The sequence below is a fragment of the Hylobates moloch genome, unplaced genomic scaffold (assembly GCF_009828535.3).
Source record: "Hylobates moloch isolate HMO894 unplaced genomic scaffold, HMol_V3 SCAFFOLD_1, whole genome shotgun sequence".
NCBI classification, from domain to species: domain Eukaryota; kingdom Metazoa; phylum Chordata; class Mammalia; order Primates; family Hylobatidae; genus Hylobates; species Hylobates moloch.
This window is the reverse complement of record NW_026652276.1, coordinates 51,332,800-51,349,833: the sequence shown is the minus strand read 5'-3', so window position 1 is coordinate 51,349,833 and position 17,034 is coordinate 51,332,800. Positions and strand designations below refer to the sequence as shown.

Below are 17,034 nucleotides of genomic sequence, written 5' to 3'. Positions count from 1 at the left end.
GAAGCTGGACTCAGGCCTTGTCTCAACCTCGCAGCACTAAAAATACATTTCAAAATACATCCATCAGTGGCCCTTACCCATCATTCCAGAGAGGGAGCAGGTGTTTTTTAATGAGTTCTAGGATGCTTTCAATCCAAAGCCAGAAGGGAAAATTTTTATCATTTATATTTTCCTGAAAGTATACAAATGCACACATTATGGACAAAAATCTAAAACAGTGACTTACCACGGCCCCTCCCACCATCATCTGTAAAGACTCCCCAGGTGCCAAGGATGGAACTGTCCCATGCAGCACAGCGATGGGATCCCTCCCCTGGCAGGGAATATCAAGTTCCCTCCCCGCTCTTATCAGCATTCAGACCAGGAGCTCTCCAGAGCTCTCCATTTCCCTGTGCCGGGCTCTGCTTCCCTTTCCAAACAGTAGCAAGCTAGCCTGGGGGTGACCTCCAGCGTGACTCACGGAAACACAAGCTGCCCCACACTAGCAAAATCCAGCAGTGCAAGCTGGTCCACACTGTCTGGTGACTCCAGCAGAGTCTAAACGTTCCCCCCAGTGGGCCCCTCCGCTCGAGCGGGCCATTAAACTCGTCTGGTTGGTCAGGCTGTGCCACCCAGCCCAGAACATACATTTCACACAGAAATGGCTACAAAACTGCTGGGCAGGGGTCCAGCATGAGTGAACAGGAGCCTCATTTCAGATATGAAAGAATGTTATCACTCAGGCAGGTGCTTCCTGTCAGACTCCCGCTCGGAGACCAACCTCCTGCACAGAAGAAAAGTAAACAACTTGCCCGAGGGGCTCCTTGGCCAGAGAAGAACACGCCAAAATAAGCAAACAGTAAAGTAACTATCACAGCAAGAAACATGAGAACCTCAACCGAGAGCAAAAAGGACTCAGAGAGCATAAAACCCAGACAGTCCTCACCTTACAAAACCTCGTCCACGGAATGAGACCATCGGGGCTGGCGTTAGGACCTAAACAAATAAAAACCAGATTTTTCAGCAAACAGAAACTGATTCTAAAGCTTTGGTTGGACGGATGGCTCTTGTATTTGCTCTCAAGGAAAAGAACCAAACACCCAGCAAAGACTGTATGTACACAGTTGACATTTTCGGATACCTTAATGCCAAATTAACTGAGCAATTATAATATGTGCTGTAAGAGGGCGGAATTTAAATGGTCTAAAATATGTGTATGTTGGTTTGAGTTTAATGGCAGAAAGGAATGGATGGCAGATTCCTGGGCACCACGATATGAGTTTTTAGGGAAAGCGGAAACATCACAAAGCCTTACCATCTGCTCTCTCCCTCCCCAGCCCCCCTTTTCCATCCCTCTCCTCTAAAGAGAGGACAGTCCTTTTAATGCCCTCTTCATGTTACACTTCCTTCCAAGACCATCAGCTGACTTTGCCTTTTGCACTAAATCAAAGGTGCTCTGCTGGGCCTCCTAGAGAAGCCTCCCTATCCAAGGCCTCTTCCCACTGCCTCCCTCTGCTGCTCAACAGAGCCCCTCTCCCAAGGACCCTACAGAATTTTTTTCAAAGTTCAACCCGTGCCCAAGATCACCCCTAGATCTTCAATGTAACTGATACTTGACTTTACAAGTTTATTTTAGATATTATTTATGCATTTCCCTCAGCTTTCCTCCAAATAGGACCCGGGCTCAGGGAGTCTGACGCAAATCAAAAACCACATGAGAGAAATGAGAGGAAGAAGCCCAGGGGTTATTAGCTACACATATTAAAGCAGCCCGGGCGAGATGAGGTGGTAAGCCTATTACCAGTCTTCAAAGAGAACTACAAATAAGCCATTACAGCTAGAAAAAATATCCTTCTTAACTCTCACCAAATAAAGAAATGGAATAAGGGGATTTTATACTTGTATTAAACAGCACAAGACCACCACTGTGACAGCTGCATAGCCACGAGAAGGCACTGTTGAAAGTCACTGGGTTAGGAACAGCCTACTGCTGTTTGGAGTAAATGCAGTGCTGCTCTACAGAAAGCAAATCTGGATACAAGTTGTCCATGGATTTTTAAAGAAATAGTTCAGATAGCCTCACTCACTGAAAGATCTGACCTTGAGACTAGTGGATCTTTGATTTGTTTAGTATGAAGGACTAATAAATGCACTGACATTAACCACTGAAAGGGAATTATCTACCACTGTCTAGACTCTGTCCAGTCAGGCAAAACTGCAGATCAAAAGAGGCATCCTCTTGAGGGGATGGCATCCCCTGCCACCTGGGCCCCACCTGAGGCAAGGGCCCTGGGTTTATGCTGCAGTAGGCAAGCCCCAGGACTTTATTCTCATCATGTCAGGGACTTCCTTTTTTCTCCCCAAGGTTAATGGTTAATAGGCCTTCATCCTTCTCATCCAGGAACTTATTTCAGCCACAAATAATATATTTTTACATAATTCATAAAACTTTCCCTTGGGAATCCATCTCAGAAATCTTAATATGAGACAATGAGGAATGGATTCATTTAAATGTTATCAGGTCTATATTTCTAAGGTGATGTATGATTCTCACTTAGCTATAATAAACTATAGCTTGAAAAGCTGACAGATTTTAGTACTTTTTCACCTTTAACAAAATAGCAGAGGGGAAAAGAGCAATTAGAGATATTTTTATGAATTTCAATTTTTATAAACCTAACAAGTTAATATGCATATACCAAGAAGCTTCTCTCCCAACATGTTCAGCTGGTCCACGTTGAGACCTCTTTTGGTGACAGAAGAAAACTGCCAACTCAGCACTTCTGAAAGCTGAGCCCATCGTGCACACGGTGGAGTCAGGAAGAAGGACAGATTCTAGAGAGAAAACACCCAAAATCTAAGGGTTACTACAGAGACACCAGTCACAAGTGTGGCACTAAAACATGTGTCCATCCCAAAGTTCAATTCTAGTTTATATGACACACAGGTGCTTTCACAGTAGGGGAAGAGAAATACAGTCAATTTTCATTATTTACAGATGCACAGTTGTGAACTTGTTTACTCACTAAAATTTACTTGTAGCTCCAAAATCTAAATACATGGCATCTTTGGGGTCATTTAAAGACACACCCATGTACACAGCAGCACACAGCAGCAAAGAATTCGAGTCTCTTAACACTTTTGTTTCCAACTGAAGCCAAACAAGATGACACTCGCTTCCTGTTTCAGCTCTCATAAGAAAAACGTGTCCTTTTTGAAGCCTATTTAGCGCCATGTTTTTTGCATTTTGTGACTGCTGTTGGTGATCACTGTTTAAAATGGTGCCCAAGCATAGTGCCACAGTGTGGTCTACTGTTCTAAGCACAGGAAGGCTGGGATGTGCCTTATGGAGAAAATACATGTGTGAGGCAAGCTTCACTCAGGCATGAGTTACAGTGATCCTGGCTATAGGTGTAATGTTAATGCCTCAACAAGTATATTAGATAAGGTGTCTTTAAACAGAAACACACATAAACAATGTTATGCATTGATGGGCTGACAAAAATGTTGTGACCAGAGGCTTGAAGGAACCTAGCCTCGTAGTTCCCTCAGGAGCAACAATTCATTATTTGCTAATTAAGTGTTCCCGGTGACTTTAAAAAACATAAGTACTTCGAATAATGATAATTGACTGTAATTAACAGTTGAGTATCCACACTCTAAGAATGGGGCATGCTTGTTTAGTAGATGCATACATTTTAAAAATAATAACAATAAAGTGGTATGGAATCACTGACTGCCCTAGCTTACTCACGTGGGAGAAAAATCATAATTCTCATTTCAAACACATATCCATGCTTCACATTCCCCGATTTACTCAAGCGCCTTAGAAATACCACAGGAGCTTTGTCACTTCTCCCTCAACAACTGGCCATTGGGGCTATTTCAGAGACGCAGCAGCAAGAGCATGGGGTCTCTGCTTAACCCTGGGACCAAAGCATATGTGTTTTCCATACCCTGGGTTCCGCCACCAGCATGTTGTACCAAAGGATGGAGGCCCAACCGCTCGGGAGCTGGCTGACGTTGGAGATCACCACAACGGGCAGAGAGGTCGTCTAAAGGATGACAAAGACCTTGAAATCATCCAAATCACAGAAATGTCACCTTCAGATAACTGCTTAGCCTCAACTAAAAGCAAGGGATTATTTGTAAATTTGTACATATTTAATACTTGAAAATGAGAAATGTTAAGTTCTGTTCTTTTGTCCAGTTTAACCTTTGATGTATCTTTCAGTTACGAAATAAGTCCCTAAAAATAATAATAGCTACAATAATTAAGGGATATGCAATATGAGAAGATGAAAATTGTCACAATGAAAACATAAAATGTGGGGGGAGGGCAGAGCAAAATAAATAACTCCCAATGCTTAATGTAAAGAAAAAAAAATTAAGATCAGCTATCTCAACTGGAACTTTTAAGTTATTGAATTTGAAGGTTAATTCAATTCTCTAGCTTTCTGGACCATAAATTAAGGTTAAGATAGTATTAGCTGAAAAAGATCATTTTAAAACAATTAGGTAAATACCTCTAAAACAAAAACTGAGAAATAAAAATACATGTAACAATTAAAAGTAAAATAATGAAGTTTTCCAACTCGGGACCATAAAAGTCTTACCTCGAGGTCAATTACCAAACCAGGCTGACACAATTGGGTTTCAAAACTAAGGGAGTGAAGCTCTTCAGTAACGATGAGAGGACCCTTGGAAGAGAAAAGGAAAGAAGAAAAGAACATAATTATTCACAGATCCTGAAACTTTCAAAAGCCCAATTAACATTGCAACAGGCCACAGAGATCCTGGACCCAATCAGCGGCAAGTCCGAAGACTCAATATTCAATCTCTCCCAGATTTAATGATTCTGAGCATCTCAATGTGCTCTGAAAGATAAGTGTCTGAAGTTATGGCAAGGGTTATAGATTCAGAGCCATAAATGTCAATGGGGAAAGAGCAACTAATGGCTTTGTGACCTAAGGCTTCTCGACCCTTAGCTCTGGCTGCCTGCCCAGTGTGGCTGCACATCTCAATGCAGATGGGTGGGGAGGAGGTGAGAGGGCTGGGAGTAAGTGCATACTTGTGATTGTCTACTGCCTACCAGAAGGGCTGACTTGCATCAACTTGGCAGGTCACAAGGTGTCTTGGTTTCGGTAGAAATGGATAGATTTCAAAGTGCCTTCATAGACATTACCTCATGTGAACCTCACAACTTAGAACTAGAGAGGTGCAACTGCTAGACCCAGGGAGGTCAAAACATAGTTCAGGCGCACACCAGGACTAGAAGGTATCTTTGCACTGCCTGGGCCTGTGCTTGTCCCGCTGCTCCATGTGACCTCCACTGTTCCTGCTGTGGAAGGACTGCACGCTGTGTGTGCATAAAGGACGAAAGTGTTCTAAACCAAAACAACTCCAGATATTTCATCCTTTGTCCATAGTTCATTTCTGAATGCATCACAAACCCAACTCCTTAAAGATCACGTTGTAGGAAGGAAACTGATGCAAAGGCAATGCTTTTGGTAGGGGATGCAATGGCCGAAAAGCCCTCTTGGCACACAGCAAGGCAGCCATCAAAGTGGCCTCTCATTCCAACTCTGACAGTAACTCTCTGTGCACCCTTAGCTAAATCCTGCAAACTTCCTGTGACTCAATTTCTTCACCCGTAAGATGCGAAGAATACAAAAGCCCACAACAGCTACTCCACTGAGTTGTCCATGAGTGTCTAATGAATTTGTGTACAAAATCGTTTGACAATAGTAAAGCACAAACATGGTGTTTTTACTGTTGTCACAGATATACCAAGTACCCAGCTCCTTTGCTGCTCTTCCCTGATGGGTCTGAACTCCTCTGTGAGGTGTCCCCAGCCACCAACTGACCTGTCCTTGCTAGACAGACCTGCCTGATTTGGGCCCATTCACAACATAAAGGGACTCTCACCTCATTAGTTCTGGTGCCAGCATTTTTCTGTTCTTTCAATTGCTATAAAACAAATAATCATCTTAGTAAACACCATGGTAATGGACAAAGCTGCTATCTTCATTTACATATGAGAACAAAGTTAGGACTAGAAAGAACAACAGATGTGACTTTATCTTTAGAATGCAGAACATGGGACAAATTGGCCCTCGTTCAGGGTCCATGAGCAGAAGCATGTTTCCCCAGCGGCCTGATGGTGCAGACAACAGTCTGGAGGGATCTCTTGGAATCGCAACCAGCTCCTCTCCTGCGTTCAAACTTTCCCTGAATGATTCCCCATGCACCTTCGTTAGCTGTTTCATGCCCTGAGGCTCAGGGGACAGCTTCTCCCTCCCCTTTCCCTCAGCAGAGTCCTCCAGGCTGGGCCCAGTGACTCCAGGTCCAACTGCCCTCAAGTGGACATCAATCCCTGAGCTGTCAATCCCTGAGCTGACGAGGGAGCAGGCTGGGGCCCTGAGGGTGGCTCTTAATACCCTCAGGCACCTGAGTTGGGCTAAGCTTTCGAGCTAGGTAGAGCTTCCTAGCTACGAGGCTTGCTGGATCACAAAGTGGTCTCTAATGAAAAAGGATGCCTTTAACCTCCTGCAGGTTCTGGGCCCAGGGAAAGCTTCGGACTCAGCACCCACAGAGCCTCACAGCAATTGGCAGCCCCCGTGTTCACAGAGGAGGAAAGATGGTGCAGCCCACATAGAATACCCCGCTAGGTCTCCACTGCCTGGGGAATGAGCCCTACTGCCCTGGAGAGTCAGGCTGCCACGGAGGCAGGGGCTGTGGGCAGGACCACCAGGAAGGGGAACACAGGGGCTGAGGAGTGAACCCTGGAGTACAGGACCACACTTGGATCACAGTCAGGACACGGGAGCCATAACCTTTGAGAAAACTGCAAGCGTCTACAGTGAGTGACTGTGGGGATCATGCAGGCAGCAAGTGCAAATCATTTACATAAACACAGGCTTAGAAAATATTTTTACTGCGAGTGATACAGCCCAGAAAACAGAGTGAACAGCCGTGGGATAAGGAGGAGAAACCAAAATGCCCCAAGTGCTGGTGACAGGAAGACACCAGCCACAAAGTCTATAAACCCCAGCAGGGGGCATCCTCCACATGTTAACCTGCCAAAAAGGGCCACTCTATTGTCAAAAGTCCTAAGAAACCAGAGACAACGCAGAGAGGAAACTGATGTCCCTACCAGGTGCCGAAACTCAGCCGCCAGACTGCCATTGGTGGACTCCTCCATGTTCATCACTTTTGTGTGCGTGCCCAAAATGTTGAACTTCCTAAATCTATACAATATAGGAAAGAAATGCTGAAAAGTCTTCCAACTATTAAACAAATAAAAATATAGCACAGTATAGTGTAAAGTACATCACGTACCCTTTTACTGTATTTCTCTCATTCACATCTCTGCAAAAAAATAATATATATAATCACATATGTGTATTTAAAATTTGAAATAAGCTTTAACAAAATTATAAGACTATAAGAACACAAGAGTTTAAGTGAATGATAAATAAAAAATAAATCTACACCTGTGGATTTGCAGCCTTTCATTCACTCCCTGCTTCAATCTACTCATACTAGGTCTGGCAAGTATCACTGAATGACCTTTGGCAAATAAATGGTCTGGGCCTCACATTGTTCATTTGCACAACATACTAACAGTGCCAACATACAGGACATCGTGAGGAATAAACTAGTTAATTCCTCACCAGTACACCCTCAATAAATGTAAGCTATCGTTATTGTTTCTTGAGCAGCTACTTGGTGCAAGGCCCTGCACTAAGCACTGGGGATCCAGCCGACAGCACTGCCCAGTTGTCACAAAGCTCAGAGGACTGCTAATGTGACCATTTAATCCTCATTTTTATTCTCTATGATCTTTAATGCTCTCATGAAAGTACCAGAAAAGTCAGTTATCTGGGGGAAGTGGCAAGTTTAAGTTTTAAGTCTGAGGTTAAAATTTTGAAAGACCTTGCACTTCTATATCCAGTGATTACTTTGTCATGTTCTGGCCAAATAATGTATCCGTGAGTGTCCTCGATGTAGACTAGAAATCATGGGCTCACTCACAGATCTATTAGTTCCCCTTCTTTTCCAATCTCAACCAGAAGTTCAATGCTTTTGTGAATGACAATCACCATTAGCTATGGAAGGGACCTATTTTCCCGTTTGGAAAAAAAAGAATTTAAAATAAAAGGAATACTATGATAAAAGCTGACTTGTGAAAGCTAAGAAGACAGACAGAGCTGGAACCGACAGAAAAGATACAAGGGCCTGAAGCAGCTGAGAGGAGCTGAGCTGACGCAGAGGATGGTAAACTGCAATGGCAACACAACCCTTGTGCTTCCTCCGTTTAGGAAATAGGACATATTTCCCCGTCCCCCGAATCTCAGCTGGCCTTGATTTGCTTTTAGCAACAGGATGGAAGGGAGTGATGCTATAGATGTTCCAAGGCTAGCACTCAGAGGCCTTGTTCACTTGGAACACTGTCACCATGGGAAAAGCCCAGGCTAGCCTTTTTGAGACGCATGAAGAACCTGGTTATCCCAGCTGAGTCCCAGTCATGTAATAAGGCCTTGCTAGAGCACCTGGCTCCAACCAAGCTAGCCCAGACCAGGACAACCTACAACTCACAGAATATGAGAAATAATGAGTTTTTGAGTTTTTAGCCACTAAGTTTTTGTTTGTTTGTTTTCAGACAGTCTCACTCCATCACCCAGGCTGGAGTGCAGTGGCATGATCTCAGCTCACTGCAACCTCCGCCTCCCAGGCTCAAGTGATTCTCGTGCCTCGGCCTCCCAAGTAGCTGCGATTACAGGTGCACACCACTACATCTGGCTAATTGTTTGTATTTTTTGCAGAGACGGGGTTTTGCCACGTTGGCCAGGCTGGTCTCAAACTCTGGCTTCATGTGATCTGCCTGCCTCGGCCTCCCAAAGTGCTGGGATTACAGGTGTGAGCCACTGCACCTGGCCCAGCCACAAAGTTTTGGGAGTGGTTTGTTAGGAAGCAAAAGCTAACTGATATACCAAAGATGATGGCAGGGAAGACAAGGCACAGACCATGCTACGAGGAAGAATATTTTTATAGGAGTGGGAAAAAGCAAAAAGCCAGAGGAAAATGATTTGAATGATCATAAATCATTTTTGAAACTTGCCAAAACGGTATGTGACACAAGCTAACAAAAACATTAAATATGGGAGGGGTGGGGGGAGCCATCTTGTTCCTTAATGAGAGTGGCCAAGTCAGTGCCAGTCCAGGTCTAGGGTCTCAGGGCAAAATAGGATGGGGCTGCTCCACTTGGACGCCCAAAAGAGATGCCCATTCCTGGGTTCCCACTGCCCAGAAGAGACAAGGGTGAATCCCACAGGCTCCACACAGTCTCCCCAAGATGCTGCTGACCTCGTTCCAGAAAAAACCCCCAAATGACCACCGAATCATGGCAGCCTGGACGTTCAGCCTCGGGTTGGATCAGGAGCCTCTCCTTTGGGGCTGACCTAGAAGGAAGGGGTGGCATGCCAAGTCCAGCCACTTTGAGACTTGCTGATTACAATCTCATATGCATAAAGGGACACTCACTCTTTTGTGCATTTATAGTCTAAAAAGGCACAGGAATGTTGATACCAGCTCCAGGGGAAGCTCCCAACATCCACCAAGGGAGCTGCTGATTTAAATCTGCTGGGATCATCTGTGATGGCCCTGGTGGATCTGACTAGAAGTCTCTGCTCATGCACAGCATCGTCAGGACTCTGGCTTCAGCCCTGGGGCCCTAGGGAGGCAAACTTCCACCCAGTATAGACCCTTCCACAGCTAGTGAATCTGCTTATTTAGTTGAGAAATCTGTGCTTGAGTAACAAAATCAACATTTCAATAGTACATGTAATGTTATATAATATTAAAGATATCTTACTTATCAAATAAGACTTTGACTTTCAAATTATAATTCAGCTCTTGCAATTTCACCAGCAGTCTGGAAAGAAAAATAAAAGCCATTACTTAAAAAGAATTCTCTGTTACAATTTATTTATTATGCCAATTCCCTATTAACGTTTAGATAAACCACTTCCCCCTCCAGTTTTAGGGTATTACCAACAAGAAAACTGACAGTTTTGTAGATCTACTTAAGTTTTTGTACATGTATTTGTAAGAATAAACTCCTAGCTGTGGAACTGCTTAGGAAAAATTGTAACACGAATTCTGACAGGATGCAGCCCTGATTTTACATTCCCACCAAAAGTTAATGAGGGTAGCTGTTTACCTCTATAACCTTGCCAATATTGAGTTTCATTGCAATTTTGACCTTTGGCCAATCTATTAAAACTTGTATCTAATCTTTGTCCTGTTGGGAGACAATAAAAACTATTGCCCATAATCAGAAAAAATAGTGTCACATCTATAGTCACCCCAGGGTAGCGTGGAAAGATGGAGGGCAGGTGAGAGGATGTGCCTCTGCTCCACTGAGCTGGAGACCTTGGGAAGGAGACCCAAGGGCTCTGTCTGCTCCGTTCGGTGGAGCAGGTGGATGGGGTCAGATTTCTACTGTCCCTTCCAGCTGTGAGTTCTAGAATTCCACGAAGGCTTCAGTGTGACATTGTACCTACCAGCCAGGGAGGGTTACCCACAGACTTAATTCAGCAACACCCCAGAAAAAGGACCCGGGCCAACTCTGAAGGCCAGTCCAGTTCTTCAGCGTCTAGCTACTCATCGTAAGAAGAACACTTAAAGAAATGCAGCCATTCAATAGAAGAAAGTAAAGCCACATATTCCTGGAAACACTTCTACAATTATTATTGAGGAGAAAGGCTACAAAACAATGTATGTAGCCTACTCCGAGTTTTTAAAAAAGAAGTATGTCATATTTGTGTGTGTGTCTCTATATGAAATATTTGTGTAGACATGGAGTCCTAGTTTTTTAGAAAGGAAACATTATGTCATATTTGTGCGTGTGTGTTTCTGTATGAAATATGTATCTGTGTAGACATGGACAAAATCCTGGGAGGACAGACACTAGGCCATTTACTGTGATGGTCCACAGATATTTATATCATAGACTGCTTTGAGAATCTGATGAAAGCTATAAATCCATCCATCAGAAAAATGTACATGTTATAAATCCACATTCACACAGCTTCTGGGGTTCGTAAGGCTCAGGTTATGAGCCTATGAGCCTATGCCCAAGAGGGGTGAGGCAGCCAGGAACTTTTACTCTCTATCACACACATTTCTGCAATTTGGAATTCTGTTTTCCTGTGAACATGCATTACATTTATGATTGGAAAAAAACCAGGAGTGTGTACATATATGTATATCGGTTACATTTCTACTATGAATATATTAATAAAAGACTCAGATATTCTCAGTAAGAGTTCATATTAAAATACCCCCTGAAAAATTATTTCCTCAAAAGCACCCTATATAACAGTTTTTATAAAAGGAAACTAGGGGTACAAACTACGTGACAGGTAATACATGGGATGCCATCTTTCCCTTGTTACCTCAACTTCACAGTGAACTGGACCCCTGTCTTCAAGACCAGCGGCCTCTGAGGGTGCGTTGGCATGCAGGGCTGTCTTTCCACCACAAACGAGCTGCAAATACCCAGCAAAGGATAGATAAGTTAGCATTTCCATTAAGGTTGAGGCAGTCACGATGATTTTCCTGAAAGAAAAAAGGGGGTTAGAGAGTACGACCTAAAAAAATAGTTTGAAAGATTCTGACAAGTTGGATGAACAAAGCGATATTTTCTAATTAGTAAAGAAATCCCAAAACCTAATAGGGACTTAACAGAAACAGAATAATTGTAATGATCTGTGAAACTATTACATTGAAACAAACACACAATGAAGGCTAGGCACAGTGGCCCATGTCTGTAATCCCAGCACTTTAAGAGGCTGAGGTGGGAAGATTGCTCGAGCCCAGGAGTTCACGACCAGCTTAGGCAACATAGTGAGACCGTATCTTTACAAATTTTTGTTTTTGTTTTTAAATTAACCAGGCATGGCTAAGTAGTCCCAACTACTGGAGGGCTGAAGTGGGAAGATCACTTGAGCCCAGGAGGTGGAGGCTGAAGTGAGCCATGATCACACACCACTGCACTCCAGCCTGGATGACAGAGTGAGGCTCTGTCTCAAAAAATAAAAATAAAAAATAAAAACCCCGTATTTAATTATGTTCATTTACATGTCAGAATTAAGAATAAAATGTGCACTCAAAGTACAAGTAATGTTTTTAAATTTTAAAAAATCCAACATACAGGACTTCTTGTTTGAACATTAGCCATAGGGAACCAAGTACGTTTTTTTTTTTTGAGACAGAGTCTCGCTCTGTCACCCAGGCTGGACTGGAGTGCAGTGGCGCAATCTTGGCTCACTGCAAGCTCTGCCTCCCAGGTTCACGTCATTCTCCTGCCTCAGCCTCTCCGAGTAGCTGGGACTACAGGCGCCCGCCACCACGCCTGGCTAATTTTTTGTATTTTTAGTAGAGACGGGGTTTCACCATGGTCTCTATCTCCTGACCTCGTGATCCGCCCGCCTCGGCCTCCCAAAGTGCTGGGATTACAAGCGTGAGCCACCGTGCCCGGCCCCAAGTACATTTTTTAAAATATGACTTCCAATAAGTACGATATTTATTAAACACATCTTTGTTACACAGTATGCAACAAATTACAATATTCTGCAGCCACAAATTATATGCAGAGTATGAAGAAGCTATTAATCAGATAGTATAATCTTTCCATTTATAACTCTACAAGGAAGAACTAGCAAATGAGATCTTACATATAACATCTCACTAAACTTTACCCATGGAAAGTGACAGACACTGCTTGTGCTGTTTGATATAAAACGGTGAACTTCATCTTCAGAAGACTAGACCTGACATCTAAACACGCCAATATAAACATCAAAAAAAAAAAAATGTATTCTAACCAACCACGAGAAAACAGTCTGATATCAGAAAAATACATTATTTTATAAACCAGCACACAAAGGTTTAAAACAGTTCTGAAAATGCAGTTAGCTGTCTTGAGTCAAGAGAATTAAAAAAAAAGTCAGTATTGACCATTTACAATCTCTGACCTCTGTGGATATGGTAAGCATCTGTTGTAGTGCAGCTACATACAGTACAACTCAGGCAATTTTGTTTTTTCACTTGGGTTCAGATTGCAAATTCATTACTGTGAGAAAAGGATGGAGGCAAATTTTAGCAGGAACCTCCACCTGACTGCTTGACCAGAGTGCTCTGAATTTTAACACTGGACTTCTCAGCACCACCAGCTGTTGCTCCAGGACCCATTAGCTTTTTAATCTCAGCTGCCATCATTATGGAAGACAGTTCTACATTCATTGCATTCTTTTTTTTTTTTGAGACAGAGTCTTGCTCTGTCTCCTAGGCTGGAGTGCAATGGCGCAATCTTGGCTCACTGCAACCTCCGCCACCTGGGTTCAAGTGATTCTCCTGCCTCAGCCTCCCGAGTAGCTGGGATTACAAGCGCCTGCTACCACGCCCGGCTAATTTTTGTATTTTTAATAGGGATGGGATTTCATCATGTTGGCCAGGCTGCTCTTGAACTCCTGACCTCAGGTGATCCACCCACCTCGGCCTCCCAAAGTGCTGGGATTACAGGCATGAGCCACTGTGCCCGGCCTTGTTGCATTCTTAGCACTAGTTTCCAAAAACAGAATTCCAAGGGAATCAGCAAATTCCACTGCTGTTGTGTAGTCTACTACTTTCTTTGTGGTCAGATCACACTTGTTCCCTACCAACAATTTGTTGACATTTTCACTGGGATAATGATCTATTTTCTGCAGCACTGTTTAATATTATTGAAGGACTCCTGATCTGTCACATCATACACAACTAGGATGCCACTGGCTCCTCTGTAATAACTGGAGATGACTGTTCGAAGTCTTTCCTGTTCTGCTGTGTTCCACATTTGAAGCTTGATTGTCTTCCCGTCTAACTCTATAGTTCTTATTTTGAAATCCACACCAATTGTGCTGATGTAGCTTTCTGTATATGTATCATCTGCAAACCTAAGAAGGAGGCAAGACTTTCCAACCCCAGAGTCGCCAATCAGAAGCAATTTGAATAAATAATCATATTTGGGATTCATGCTGGACATGTCACTGTAGCTGCCACCACTGCCACAGCCACCCTTGCTGCTACAGCTGCCGCCCTGGCTCTCCGCGCCACAGGTAACTGAAGGAAAGGACAGAGATAGGCTGTTCTGGGAGAGCAAACGTCTTCCCCCACTCTGTCCCCTGGGACACAATCAGCAGCCGCTGCCACTCAGCTATTGCTTCCACCCAAAATCAAGTACATTTTTATCATGTCAAGTTTGCATTAAAAAAAAAAAAACCTTGCAATATGAACCCTTCTTTTCCACTCAGTGACATTTATCTATCTACTAAGTATGTCTAGAGCACCTGCTGTTCACAAGGCACTGCGCTAGGTCCTGCTGGGGTAAAAGGGTGACAAAGGCATGTCTCTGCCTTCCAGAACCTTATGATATTCAACAAATATAAAGAAATACATAACAACTACATAACAAAAGGCAGAGTAGGAGAGGAACGAAGGGTGACTGCAGGCCACCAAGGGAGACAACATCTGTTTGGGAAATCTGGAAAGATTAAATGATGAGATACAAGGTGAAGCTTTCGGGATGATACAATTTTGAAAGCAGGTACACGAAAAGAAGGCTCTGAAGAAGAGGAAGTACCCTCAGGAGAGCCACAGAAAAGCAAGTGTGCGGCATGGCCCCTATAGGAATCAGCAAGAGGTCAAGTTTGTTGCCTAGAAAGGGACGTGTGTAGACGTGAAACGTGGAGTGGTCAGCTAGGTCCAGGCTGAAGGGGGGCCGTGAATGCCCAGTTGAGGGGCTTCACTTGGATCAGCAGGCGATGAGGAACCAGAATGGAACTCTGCTCTGGGACAGCACTGGTCACAGGGAGGAAGGACGGGGAGGGAGGACTGGTGGGGAGGCTGAGGAAGAGTCCAGAAAGGAGGATTTGAGAGCCTGAGACATGAGGAGGGGAGAGGGGGAGGTGAAGCATGTTAGGGTCATGGTGGAGACTCAGCCAAAGGGGAAGGAGGAGTGGAAGATTACTACAGCTTGCAGCCTAGCTGGCCACAAGAGTGAAGAACCATTGGCATTACGAAATAATTCAGGAAGAGTCACTGTCATTAAAAAATTTTAGGCCAGGCACAGTGGCTCACACCTGTAATCCCAGCACTTTGGGAGGCTGAGGCGGGCGGATCACTTGAGGTCAGGAGTTGGAGACCAGCCTGGCCAACATAGCAAAACCCAGTCTGTACTAAAAAAAAATTAGCCAGGTGGGGTGGCGTGCGCCTGTAGTCCCAGCTACTTGGGAGGCTGAGGCAGGAGGATTGCTTGAACCCGGGAGGTGGAGGTTGAAGTGAGCCAAGATCATGCCACTGCACTCCAGCCTGGGTGATAGGTGAGACTCCATCTCAAAAAAAAAAAAAATATATATATATATATATACACATACATATATAAAACACCTATTAGACCTTTGTAAATCATCTGAATTTTGGTAAAATGTTCCTCTGTATAGACTGATTACAGAAGGTACAAATAAATGTCCCTTGAGTTACCTCTGAATGAGCTGCTGGAAAAGACTGAAGGTGCGGTCCCACAACACTTGTTTGTTTTTTGTGATAGGATCATGTTCGTAGGTGTATTTCTGTTCCAATTCCTCCAGCTTTTTAAGCTGCTGCCGAACTTGCTGCAGACTCTCCGCAACTACAGTGAACCTGGGAAGACACAAGACACAGATGTCTCTATGAGAAACAGTCCAGAAGCAGCCTGGATTAAAGGGAATCACGGTATATTAGTCCATTCTCATGCTGCTAATAAAGACATACCCGAGACTGGGGAATTTACAAAGGAAAGAGGTTTAATTGACACATAGTTCCACATGGCTGAGGAGGCCCCACAGTCATGGCAGAAGGCAAATGAGGAGCAAAGTCACATCTTACATGGTGGCAGGCAAGAGAGCTTGTGGAGGGAAACTCCCACTTATAAAACCATCAGATCTCGTGAGACTTACTCACTACCATGAGAACAGTATTGGGGGAACCACCCCCATGATTCAATTATCTCCACCTGGCCCTGCCCTTGACACGTGGGGATTATTACAATTCAAGGTGAGATCTGGGTGGGGACACAGCCAAACCATATCACAGGGAAACCAACAAGTGGTTATGTGCAACACAAAATGTCACCTAGGATGCCATGCTCTGCTCTGCCCCCTAGGGAAAAACAAAGGGAATGAGCCTTGTGCCAGCAGTAGAAGCTTTGTTATTTGAGGAGTAAAACTAACATGCACTGAATGATTACAGCCTAGATCAAAAACTTCTGCACACCACTGAGGCCTATGTAAGGAGAGATGCGTGGGGGCATCTAGGTGATCTGTGACCGGCACAGGGCAAAGAGGAGGCCAGAGGCAGGGAAAAGGGCAAAGCAGGTGCTCCCAGGTGATGCAAGAGGCAGCGAGGAGCCACTGCGGGTTCTGTCAAGAGAGTGGCCTCAGCAAGCAGTGTCTCGGCAGGACCAGTCAGAGATGCAGGGCAGAGGGGCAGGAGGAGACACAGAGAGGGGAGGCAAGGCCAGGGACAGGAATAGAGGAAGGAATGATGATTCTGGTTTCACTCAACTGAAAGGAGAAGGCAGTATGCTCAGTGTAGACCCTAAAAATATAAAGCCAATGAGTAAACCTAGTGATTGCTCTTAGTCTTCCTTCCTTACAGTCAACTGCTAACAGCAACACAGGCTAGGGAAACGCTGTTTTATGTGCTTGCAGTAATGACAGAAGAAAACCTTTTAAAAGTGTCTTCTTCCCTGGGAAAAGTATCTACTTCACTTTCTGATTTTACTCGATTGCAGTTCAAAGCCCTGGGACAGCAGCCCTTCGTCGGGAAAGGAGAAGGCAGGATAACGGCTGGCTGAGTTCCAGAGGAGAAGCTAAATCAGTGTCCCCAACTCTGCTTGCACACAGAGAAAATGACAATCCTTAGACAGCACAGTGGGAAAACTAGAGGGCATGTGTGTCCCTGCAAGAGGCT

General features: G+C 44.2%; 1 protein-coding gene and 1 pseudogene across 1 annotated transcript in view; both read right to left on the bottom strand.

Moving 5' to 3' along the window:
- STAT1 (signal transducer and activator of transcription 1) overlaps positions 1 to 17,034 on the bottom strand; it is a 47,861-nt gene that overhangs the window by 12,863 nt on the left and 17,964 nt on the right. Inside the window, exons 10-20 of the mRNA XM_032755119.2 lie at positions 15,565 to 15,723; positions 11,442 to 11,534; positions 9,857 to 9,916; positions 7,321 to 7,350; positions 7,136 to 7,229; positions 5,908 to 5,949; positions 4,596 to 4,679; positions 3,936 to 4,034; positions 2,679 to 2,814; positions 926 to 975; positions 78 to 172 (exon numbers count right to left, since the gene is read on the bottom strand). Coding sequence (XP_032611010.1) covers positions 78 to 172; positions 926 to 975; positions 2,679 to 2,814; positions 3,936 to 4,034; positions 4,596 to 4,679; positions 5,908 to 5,949; positions 7,136 to 7,229; positions 7,321 to 7,350; positions 9,857 to 9,916; positions 11,442 to 11,534; positions 15,565 to 15,723 — 942 coding nt within the window. The remainder of the gene's footprint in view (positions 1 to 77; positions 173 to 925; positions 976 to 2,678; positions 2,815 to 3,935; positions 4,035 to 4,595; positions 4,680 to 5,907; positions 5,950 to 7,135; positions 7,230 to 7,320; positions 7,351 to 9,856; positions 9,917 to 11,441; positions 11,535 to 15,564; positions 15,724 to 17,034) is intronic.
- On the bottom strand, positions 13,012 to 14,068 carry LOC116810530 (ras-related protein Rab-1A-like; annotated as a pseudogene).